General features: G+C 45.0%; 1 protein-coding gene across 5 annotated transcripts in view; it reads left to right on the top strand.

Moving 5' to 3' along the window:
- SLC15A4 (solute carrier family 15 member 4) overlaps positions 1-12,148 on the top strand; it is a 186,729-nt gene that overhangs the window by 78,553 nt on the left and 96,028 nt on the right. Inside the window, exon 9 of one of the 5 annotated variants that reach the window (XM_082418265.1) lies at positions 9,368-9,466. The exons of the other annotated variants lie outside the window; for them this stretch is intronic. Coding sequence (XP_082274391.1) covers positions 9,368-9,451 — 84 coding nt within the window. The 3' untranslated portion in view covers positions 9,452-9,466. Of the gene's footprint in view, positions 1-9,367; positions 9,467-12,148 lie in introns of those variants that run through there. 5 annotated transcript variants of the gene reach the window in all.

Below are 12,148 nucleotides of genomic sequence, written 5' to 3'. Positions count from 1 at the left end.
GATGGGAGGGGACCCACAGGGCAGGTTTGCAATTACGTGGAGATTCACACCGGGATCAGGTTTAGCCTCTCTGTGGCTGACTCTTTGGTTCTGACCTTTTATTTCAGAATTGAAATGGAGCTTAAGATCTTTCCCAAACGATGGGCTCAATGATCCAAGCAGCTAGGGCTGTTGCCAGGTGGACTTCCAGGGAGCTCGAGTGGCTTGCCTGGTTTTTACAGAGTGTTTCAGAGACATCAGATCAAACTCACGAATAGATCACATTTATTGAACACTCATCAGGCACGTGGTGCTAAGTATTTGGCTTGCATGCTGCTCTATGTGAGGGGCAGTGCGGTGCAGTGGTTAGGGGCTTGGCACTGGATCCAGGATGCCCAGTTCCGGTGCTGACTTTACCCCCTCAATAGACAGATGACTCTCGCTAAACAGCTAGGCCTCTTGGTGATCCACTTTTCTCATATGCAAAAGGGTGGCACTAATAATGCTATTACCCCATAGGTTTGTTGTAGGGGATAAATGAGCTAATATTTTTAAAGCACTTGGAACAGACCCAGTACACACATAGTTCTATCAATGTTCTTTGTTACTATTAGCATCGAATCTTCATAACAACCCTATGAAACAACGTATGAGTTTCCTCTTGCTGCTGTAACAAGTGACACACTTTGTGGCTTAAAACAATGCAAATGTTTTGTTTTTGTTTTTTATGTTTCTGGAGCTCAGAAGTCCTCAAGTCAATGTGTAGGCAGGGCTGTGTTCCTTCTGGAGACTGCAGGGGAGAATCGTTTTCTTGCTTCTTTTGCCTTCTCGAGGAAGCCTTGCATTCCTTAGCTCATTACCTTTTGTTTGCATTGCTCTGACCTCTGCTTCCCTGTCACATCTTTTTCTCTGTCTCCCTCCCGTCTCCCTCTTTCCCTTAGAAGGACCCTTGCAATGACATTGAACCCACTTGGATAATCCTGGGTAGTACTTTCTAAAACCGTGCAAACTCAGATTGGGACTTGAACCCACAGTCTTTTGAGATCACACACCTGGTCTCAGGACTTAATGAAGCTCAGGTTCTTTAAGTCTCATCGCAGAAAGAATTCAGTGAGAGACAAAGTGATAGGTAAGAAGTGGATTTATTTAGAGAGGTACACATTCCATAGACAGAATGCAGTCCGTCTCAAAAGGCAAGAATGGCCTTGGGAGAAGTACAGAGTGTGGGCCATCTCAGAAGGCGAGAGGTTCCAAAATACGGGGTGGTTAGTTTTTATGGGCTGGGTAGTTTCATAGGCCAGTGAGTGGGAGGATTATTCCAAGTATTTTGGGGGAAGGGGCGGGGATTTCCAAGAATTTGGCCACTGCCCACTTTTTGGCCTTTTATGGTCGGCCTCAGAGCCGTCATGGTGCTGGTGGGTGTGCCATATAGATGCTGATGAATTACAATGAGGCTCAAGGTCCACTGGAAGTCGAATCTTCTGCCATCTTGGAGCTAGTTGGTTCTAACCAGTTTATGCCATGTCCTATGGCTATATCATTCTTTTAAAGGTTGTGCCCTGCCCCCTTCCCTCCTGTTTCAACTCCATCTCAAGATCCTTAATCAAATTTGCAAAGTCCCTTTTGTCAAGTATGTTAAAGTTTTCACAGCTTCTAAGAATTAGGATGTCAACATCTTTGGGGAGCCATTATTCAGACTACCAGAAGTCGTTATTATTATTATCGTTATCATCATTATCATCATCATTATACCTGAGACATCAGTATGTCTTCCTTAAAAATAACAAGGAAGGTTAATTTGGGCCATACCCAACTGAAATTACAAACCAAACATAATGGTGGCATTTACAAGTTTGTGCAAAACAATGATATCTTTCAGGATTGAGTTGTACATTCTAACCCACGCAAGTGGTAGAATCAGATTTGCACCAGGTCTGTCTGATTCTTGAATCTTTGCCTTGACCACCATGTGCGAGAAGAAGGGATGTATTGTATCAGAGCCACACAAATGTTGAACAAAAACACTAATCGGGGGCCAACGGCTTACCTAGACTGGTTCTCATTTTGCCTTTTGCCCATTCATTCAGGTGAGGTCTCCCGAGGCATCTCATATGTTAAGCGTCGAGCTAAGGGTAAACGTGCCAACGTGCATCGACTATCTAGAATCCACCTTGTCCTTCCACCTGCCTGCTGTAACTCTGTGTACTTTGCTCTGTATACTGAGGCGTTCCTGAATATTGTGTGTAGGGCAAAATCGAAACATGGCATGTATGTTTAAAGGCTCTTCTGGTGGGTCCTTTTGTAGAGCAAAGCTTTGAGGAAGGAGACTGATTAATGCCATGTTAAAAAATTAAATGTAGCAAATACAGATTTCAATATTTCAACTCAAGTCTGTGAGACACGCATCTTAGCTTTGCTACCATCATTTAATTTCTGTTAAGGCAGACACACCTAAACACCTACATCAAAGACTTCCCTTACCCCCCAAGAGTGGTTTGTTGCAAAGGATTTTGATGCACGCAGGAGTGGCGTGGAAGTGGGGAGTGGTGTTCATAGCCCCACCAGGTTTTCCTCAGACCTGGTAAGGAGTAGGGGCCCTAGAATGATTCTGGGGAATTCTAGAGCAGTGTGGGAGTAAGTTGAACGTGAGCTGGACCTAGAGGAAGGTTGTGTTGGGATGACCCCTGCATGGACAGGGGGCCCTACTAGATATGGTCCCCATGCCCCACTCCCAGGATAATTTCATGGCACTACTTCAGCCTATTGGAACTTAGATGCATCCTTGGGGAGCAAGGAGGAGAATACGAATTGCTCGAAATTAAACTCTTGTCCCTAAAGGTAAAAGACTTCATAAGAAAAATTAATTTCAGTTACAGAAAATAAACAAGAAAATGATATTTTTTTACAGACCTGAGTTTGTGGCCTAAAAGCCATTCCACCAGAAATAAGTTTTCATATCTTGAGGTTGTTTAAATTGGAAGCCCATTTGCTTTTACTACATAAAGTCGTTTATTTATTATTTAAATCAGTTATTAAGAAGTAGAAGATTCTAGAACTTTCCATGTCCCCCCGAGACCACGAGTGTCCTTGATACAAACAGGGAAGAGTAGTTTAGGGTAGAAACGAGGAACATCATCTTATTTGCTACTTCTGAACTTGGACTATGGGTGATTACAACTTTTTTTTTTTTTTACTTGTTTTCTTTTTGTTTCTTTTTTTTTTTTTTGGCTGCGCTCTGTCTTCGTTGCTGCACGTGGGCTTTCTCTAGTTGCGGTGAGCAGGGGCTACTCTTCGTTGCGGTGCGCAGGCTTCTCATTGCGGTGGCTTCTCTTGTTGCAGAGCACGGGCCGTAGAGTGTGTGGGCTTCAATAGTAGTGGCGCATGGGCTCAGTAGTTGTGGTGCTCAGGCTCTAGGTGCACAGGCTTCAGTAGTTGTGGCTCATGGGCTGTAGAGCGCGGGCTCAGTAGTTGTGGCGCACGAGCTTAGTTGCTCCGTGGCATGTGGGATCTTCCTGGACCAGGGCTCGAACCCGTGTCCCCTGCATTGGCAGGCGGATTCTTAACCACTGCACCACCAGGGAAGTCCCCTTACAATGTTCTTTTTCATGTAACTGATCTTCCTTTATTGGTAAATGCCTCGTAGGTGTTGAAACACTGCTTTGCCTCCGAGTCGTCCTAGTCCTAAAATTTTTATGTGATTAATAAAATTAATTAATTAATTTAATGCAGGGTCTGCAGCAATTTGTGTTTGTTTTCCTGGGTGTGAAACTGACTGTGGATTCCACTAGGGTAAGGCACTTCATTTATACCAGGTAAAAAGATCCAAGGGGATGTGGAGAAAGAAGAGTACTACTCATTCAAAAACCAGACAAAACACACAACACAAACACCGACACGTTGAAGAGGGATGATGGCTGCTTACCCTGATTTCACAGCCCTGATACTCTGATTCTGATCCCACATAGAACCGGCATTCTGCTATGATTGGGCTTCAAAACTCCACAGAATTTCTACAGATGTCATTTGTTGGAGGTTTTTTTTTTTTAATTTTTCAACCATCATCTTAGTAAATGGATAGACTATCTGCCAATCGCACAATTAAAAATCCCAGAATCTTTCCTTTTCCTTAACCCGAGATGTGATCTATTAGCAAACCCTGCTGGTCTTACATCTTAGATTGAGCTCCTCCGGATGCAAAATCTGGGACAAGGATTTGGGAGCGAGTGAATAATTTTGCAGTAGCTCATTCCGAGGAGGCACCAAAATGGACCTGGGGAAATGAGAGGAGAAAAAGAAGGAAGCCAGCACAGGGTGGAATGAGCCCCATCCTGATGGGATGCTCTCCCCAAAGCTCTCCTCTCACGATGGTGCTACCGATCTTTTCAGCACGATTCAGGGACGTTCACTCTCCTGCTGAGAACCCCCCAGAGGCCTCCACGTTGCCCGCTCCCCTTCCTATGCCATTCTAGGCTGGCATCATTCCCCACCATTTCATCCCGCAACCTCTGCCTTCCAGCCACCCTGGCACTTTTCTAGTTCTCAAATACAGCCATCCGCTCATTCTTGCTTCAGGCTTTTGCACCTACCGTTCTCTTTGCCTGGAAACCTGTTACCCAGGGATAGCTGGGTTTATTCCTAAATTCTCAGCGTAAATGTTGTCTCACACCTACCCTGTGGGAAGTAGTCCCCTTCCACGCATGGCGTCCAATGATTTCTCACCGTTCTGTTTATTTCCTTCGTGGCACTGTATTTTCACAGTCTGATAGCATCTCATTGATTCAGCTCATGTTTATCTATTTTCCCTATAAGAATATACTTTCCATGCGGATAAAGACACAAACCCTCTTGTCTACTATTCCACGTACACGGACGAGTGTCTTATTCATAGAAAGTTCTCAGTATTTATTGAATGAACAGATGAATGAATTTCATCCTGTCTGTGCCCCGGTTTTCCTGACTATATCCAGTCATTTCATGTAATGACTCTCTCTTTCCACGGAAGAAGCAAAGCTCTGAAAGTCACCGCTTCCTGAGATCTCACCGTTCAACACGGCCTGGCTCTTCCAATCCCACCCTTCACTTAGAGGACAACATAAATGAGAGAAAATGTAAATCTGGACCCCGAACTTAACCTCAAGTTTTTAAATCAATGAAATTTCACAGTCTGGTAATTTCTTTCCACCCAAATGCCCTCTTTGACAGAGGAAAAAAAGGCTTTTTGGACAGAACATTTTGGTCGGTAGAATATAAATTGAAAAAAAAGTCATAATTTGCTTCATTCTTTGAAACATTACCTAATGTTCTGTCTGAAAGAGAATGGTAACAGGATAACCTGACTTTCCTCTTCTTCCTAGTTCTACTTTGTAAACTCTCCTTGATCCAAAGTTATTTATTTATTTATTTATTGAGCTATTGTTGATTTACAGTATTGTGTTAGTTTCAGGTGTACAGCAAAGTGATTCAGATATATATATATATATATATATATATATATACACACACATATATTCTTTTTCAGATTATTTTCCACTATAGGTTATTACAAGATACTGAATGTAGTTCCCTGTGCTACACAGTAAATTCTTGTTGGTTATCTATTTTTTAAAAATATTTATTTATTTATTTATTTGGTTGCGCTGGGTCTTTGTTGAGGCAGGCAGGTTCCTTACTTGCGGCTCGCCAGTTGTGGCATCCGGGCTCCTTAGATGTGGCATGCGAACTCTTAGTTGTGGCATGCATGTGGGATCTAGTTCTCTGACCAGGGATCAAACCTGGGCTCCCTGCATTAGGAGCACAGAGTCTTATCCACTGCACCACCAGGGAAATCCCGGTTATCTATTTTATATATAGTAATGTATATCTGTTAAACCCATACTCCTAATTTATCCCTCCCCCCCTTTCCCCTTTGATAACCATATGTTTGTTTTCTGTCTGTAAGTCTGTTTGTTTTGTAAGTAAGTTCATTTGCAGATCCAAATGTTTAAGTGAGCATCTCCACCTCAGAGAACTCCTAAAGCAGGAGTTGACTGTCACAGCCCTTGGGTTTTCTTTTTGTTTATCTGTTTGGTGTTTAGAAGGACTTACTTAGGAAAACCACCCAATTTTAGCTTCTTCCAGGTGGAAATTTTGAGATGCAGAGACCAATCCAAAACATTATTATTTGGCCAAAGGTTTGAATAAAGAACTTGGAAAACATGTGCATTTTAAAAGCCAATATATTATCTGGGCCTCTGACCTCTGTCCCCAGTAGAGCTGTGTCCTCCACAGTCGTGAGGGAAGAGAGAGTGAATTTTTATATGCGTGAACCCATTTTCCTGCTGCTGGGAAACCAATCTCTCCAGCCACATGTTTTTTCAATGGCTGGTCCTTGCCGTGCGCTTACCTCCCTGTGCAGGGTCTTTGCACCTGTGCTTCGCTCTGTCCGGTGTTTTATCTAGATCACATCCTAATGCCTCTAAGGAATCCCATGCTCCAGGCCACATGTCCTCAGAGTGGCCCTCTCTGACCTCCCTGGCCACCTTGAGTGTCTCACCAGAGCTGTTCCTGCCCCAGCTACCTCTCTTCTGCCATAGTTGAAACTTTTGCAAAGCTCTGTGTGAAGATTTGATTAATACTTATAACGGAGAGTGCCTGGATCCCTATCTCTGGGTACCAGCCCGCGTGTGCCCAATTTCACCTGCTTTCCTTTTCAAGATCCAGCACCTGAGGCTTTTTCTTACCAAATCCCACTTTGCTGACCTGCACAGACGCCAGGGAGTGCCTGGGAATTTACATCCTCCCAGGGTGGCCCTGAACCAAAAAGAGTCCTAGGAGATCACCACATAACAGCTTAGCCTTTAACACCTCCCTATCTTGTTTTCTTAGCTTCATGTCCAGTTGAGAAGCTGGCAATTTCCTGAAGAGGAAATTGTTCACTGGACTCACTTCCCTGCAAATCTCTTATCTCAGGAATTTCAGACCCTCAGTTCCCTGTTGCCTCCAGTGTCCTGGACATAGTATTTGTCTGTCCAGCCCGGTGAGCCTATTGCAAGCTCTGGGCTGTCACGTTTGGTTCAGCCTCTGAGCAATACCGTGTGCATGGACAACACCCCAAAGAGAGAGCTTGGTGGCCAATGTGGGGCTCACCTCTGTGCTCGTCCCCGCTCCCTGGGATCTTTGCCTTCCCGTCTCCATCACCGTGGTACCAACCAGGGTTCTTGGCTTCCTTAATCAATAGAAATTGATCAGAGGCCAGACAAGAAATTCAGGCAAGGCTTTGTTGGGCCCCTGCTGCAGCAGGGGGCAGCGAGAACAAGTAACAGGTTCCCCTGCTTGCTCACTCCCCGAGGCGGGGCGAGCTGGCTCCTTATATGGGGTGAGGGTAGGGGTGTGTCCAGGGGTCGGGCTGGAGGCGTGGCTTAGGTGGTCTGCCCACCCCTTTGGTGGTGTTGGGTGCAGGGGGCATGCACAGTGCCCTGTGTTGGTTCCCGACCCCCAGCTTTTGCTCCAGGCTCTTCAGAAGTGGCAGTTGGAGTTTTTTTTTTTTTTTTTGGTCTTTTTGTATCTTGTTGTCCATAATTTGCCCCAACTGCTCATGCACGCAGTTATCTTTAGTCCCTTATAGTTTCTTTGTATTCTGTTACTGGAGGAGACGTGTGTCCAGATGCAAGCCCTGCAGCAAAAGGCCCCGGCTCCCAGGTCCCAGCCTGTCTCAACTGCAGTTGCACTCCAGTGCCTTGAAACAGCTGTTCTGTGGCCTTTAGACCGCTTGTGTCATTATTAGCCGTGGAAGAGTTCGTCTGTATGAGCGACTCCTTCATCACCGCCACAGAAGGCAGGCTACTCACTGACGCAGGCTGGCCATCACCTCGATCCCTTTCACCTCATCTTCCAGGGCTCCGTCTGCCCTTGAGGGCAAGATGTAAACTGTAGCCTCCACTTGGAAAGTGCAGCCCAGGCTGCCCGCTTGGCAAGCAGATGGTATTCTTGTTCAAAGGAGAGCCGTAAGCTTCTCCTCCAGGTGCAGGTATATTGACAAGCAAAGATTGGGCTGGATTTTAGTCCCCAGTTTCCCCCTGCCCCAAGGGGCCCCCTCATGCAGCCCACCATCTGTCCCATGCACATGGGAGCCCTATCACCTCCGATTGAAGGCTGCAGAACTTCCCCTGTTAATTATACTTAAAAAGCAATTTTTGCACTTTGATCTCAACCGCGGAAGAAAAAAGATATCCAAGGGCAAAAACCTAGAAGAACATCACCAAAGCTCCAATGGGGGTGAATTCGGTCGTTTTTATAAATTGTTTACAATGCTCTTGGGCTACTTTTAAAAGTGGAAAAATAATTTAAAAGTCACGTTTATAACAGTATACTTTCAGACTATGAATAGGACCGTGCAAAATTATGTCTACCATTTGAAAAAAAACACTGAAGCGTGTGTAAGATGAGTTATTAATTTTTATTTCTGGGAGGAGGAACCAGAGGCCTTATTTTTCTTTATTTCTTCTACTTTTCTAGATTTTGTGTCATGAGCCTGAATTGCTTTTTTCTGGTCAGTTTGATTACATTTTTAACACAAGAAAATATATGTGAAGCTTGTATTAGTGTAATAATCAAGACCACAGTTTTTGGAGATACAGTCCTGGGTTTGAGTCTGGCTCTGCTAGTTCCTAGTCTTGACCTTGAGAAGGATGCGCTGAGCCTGTTTCCTCACCTCTGATATGGGGGGAAACACACATGCCTCAGAGGGTTGTTGTGAGTGAATAACAGCACAAACTAAGGATGTTCAATACTGAGTCTGACCCAGACTTGTTAAATGGAGTCTCATTATTATTATTCTCGTAGTTATTGTTAATATTATTAAAATAATGTTAATACACTATTGTTGATCACAATAAAGATTAATGCTCATAAATATTACAGTTGACCCTTCAACAACATGTATTTGAACTGCAAGGGTCCACTTATACGTGGATTTTTTTCCAAGGTAAATACTACAGTCTTGCAAGGTCCAGGGTTGGTTGAATCCACTGATTGGGAATCACGGATAAGAAGGGTAGACTATAAGCTCTACTTGGATTTTCCACTGCAGGGAGGGTCGGCGCCCTAACCCCCGCGTCGTGCAGGGTCCACTGTAATATTAGTTAAGACCTACTCACTTACGAGAAAGGACAGTTTGTCTTTTCAGAGCCTTGTGTTCTGAGAGGCCATCAGTCTGGCTGGAGTCTACAGGTGACCGTGGATGAGCTGGTGGGAACATAAGGGCAACGGGGGGTGAAGGCACTGCCCACCTCCCCTGATACCCTGCCGTTCTGTGCTTAACTAACTGCCCCCTTCTCTGCTTCCACCCTCTGACTGGCAGCACCTTGAGGTCTTGTTAATTACTCCATTCTTTGTGTGTTCCCGAAACCAGGCACACAGCAGGTGCTCAATAAGTGCGTGTGACATGAATCATGGGACCAGCATCCAAGAGCTGAGCTACCCTTGTTCTACTTGATCATTTTTGCAGGAAGGAAGAACTACAGACTGTCTACCTGGAAAGCCTTGCTATTGTTTTGTCCACCTGCCCGTCTGACAGGCTCACATCACTGTAAAAAGGCAGCACCTTATTTAAAATGGTGCACACTCATCTCCCTTGTGACCTGATTTGCAGCATGGAGCAGACACCCATCCTAGGGAGTCAGAGGTCAGACACCTACAGACTCATCCAGTGGGGTCACAGGTTCACATCCCAAGGGTAGGCGGGCTTGGCGGGAAGGGCAGCGCTGGTGCAGGAAGGAGAGCAGACGTCCTTGAGGAACCTCCCAATTTGTTTCAGGGTCTGGCCATACTGGAGCTGTGTCCCTCCCTAGACAAGGTCGTATTTGAGTCTTACATCTACAATAAAAGAGACATTTTGACACCACGAGACCCTGATCGCCTGAAATGACCAACGGAAAGTTTTTAATGATAGTTGGAGGCACTTATGTCAACCAGGGTGGCCAAACATCCTGTTTATCCTGAGAGGATTCCAGTTTTAAAACCAGGACAGTCCCAGGGGAAATGGGACCCGTTGGTCCCCCCAACACGGCCTCTTAGCTCTACTGACACCATGACAGGTGCTGCTTGAGGGAGGAAGTTGTCAGACATCTTCATTGTCTCTGGCGTAGCTCAGTTGACCCCAGTGGACCACAGAGGTATCTGCCCAAGGGCAGCAGCTGGCCTGTTTAGAGTTTAACTTGGGGCAGAAATGAAGCAACCAGCATTAGATCCAACCACAGTCCTCTTTCTCTTGATTTGAAGCCTGATTCCTTTTTTTTTTTTTTTAAAGGAATTCCTTTATTTTATTAATTTATTTATTTATTTTTGGCTGTGTTGGGTCTTTGTTTCTGTGCGAGGGCTTTCTCTAGTTGTGGCAAGCGGAGGCCACTCTTCATCGCGGTGCGCGGGCCTCTCACTATCGCGGCCTCTCTTGTTGCGGAGCACAGGCTCCAGACGCGCAGGCTCAGTAATTGTGGCTCACGGGCCTAGTTGCTCCGCGGCATGTGGGATCTTCCCAGACCAGGGCTCGAACCCGTGTCCCCTGCATGGGCAGGCAGATTCTCAACCACTGTGCCGCCAGGGAAGCCCTGAAGCCTGATTCTTTTAAAGCAATACATGAGCTGGCTAGGTAGGGAGTTCGATTTATGAGTGGACCTGGTTTCTCCAGAAGAGGTATTGCAGGCTGTTTTACTGCACACGTGCAGCCATGCTGTGGGAGAACAGAGCTCCCCTGGTGCCTCGATTAAGAAACACTCACAGGGACTTCCCTGGCGGTCCAGTGGTTAGGACTCCGTGCTTTCACTGCTGACGGCCCGGATTCAATCCCTGGTTAGGGAACTAGGATCCCACAAGGCCACGTGTCGCGGCCAAAAACAAAAAACAGTGACAATATATGAATCCCATCGGCTTCTCACAGACTCTCCCACAATGATATAGATACTAGCCCCCCGCCGCCCCCAGGCAAATCCATGCAGACAGAGAGTAGATCCGTGGTTGCCTGGGGCTGGGAATTTGGTGAGGGGGTGGGGAAATGGGGAGTGAGTCTGACGAGTATGGAGTTTCTTCTTGGGATGATGAAAATTTTCTAAAATTGATGTACCACTCTGAATATACTAAAAACCATTGAATTTTGTACACTCTAAATGGGTCCATTTTATGTTACGTGAATTATGTCTCAATAAGGCTGTTATTAGTAGGGAAGTTTCTCAAAAAACTAAAAATAGAACTACCATACAACCCAGCAATCCCACTACTGAGCATATACCCTGAGAAAACCATAATTCAAATAGAGTCATGAACCACAATGTTCATTGCTGCACTATTTACAATAGCCAGGACATGGAAGCAACCTAAGTGTCCATCGACAGATGAATGGATAAAGAAGATGTGGCACATATATACAATGGAATATTACTCAGCCATAAATAGGAACAAAACTGAGTTATTTGTAGTGAGGCGGATGGACCTATAGTCTGTCATACAGAGTGAAGTAAGTTAGAAAGAGAAAAACAAATACCGTATGTTAACCCATATATATGGAATGTAAAAAAAAAAAAAAAAAGGTTCTGAACAACCTAGGGCAGGACAGGAATAAAGACGCAGACGTAGAGAACGGACCTGAGGACAGGGGGAGGGGGAAGTGTAAGCTGGGATGAAGTGAGAGAGTGGCATGGACATATATACACTACCAAATGTAAAATAGATAGCTAGTGGGAAGCAGCTGCATGGCACAGGGAGATCAGCTCGGTGCTTTGTGACCACCTAGAGGGGTGGGATAGGGAGGGTGGGAGGGAGACGCAAGAGGGAGGGGATATGGGGATATATGTATATGTATAGCTGATTAAATTTGTTATACAGCAGCAAGTAACACAACAATGTAAAGCAATTATACTCCAATAAAGTTGTTAAAAAATTATATAAATTTTTTAAAAAATTAAAAACATAAAAACTTATTTTAAAAAATCACTCTCTTGTCTTCAACCAAAAGATTCTCTTCCCTCAACCAGCCAAAGGAACCACAATCCCACTGGAACTTCAAACAACAACAAATGCAAAAATAATCAGAATAAAAGTACACCTTTTCCCCAGATGAGAGATATCAACACAGTTTTCCATTCACTGTCAAGGCTCTCCTTCTCCTTCGATGTGAATTGGAAGTTCCCTGCGGTGGGGG

This window comes from Balaenoptera physalus, assembly GCF_965194825.1.
Source record: "Balaenoptera physalus genome assembly, chromosome: 12".
In the NCBI taxonomy this organism is placed as follows: Eukaryota; Metazoa; Chordata; class Mammalia; order Artiodactyla; family Balaenopteridae; genus Balaenoptera; species Balaenoptera physalus.
The sequence above is the reverse complement of the archived record's forward strand: the minus strand, read 5'-3'. Positions and strand labels throughout refer to the sequence as shown.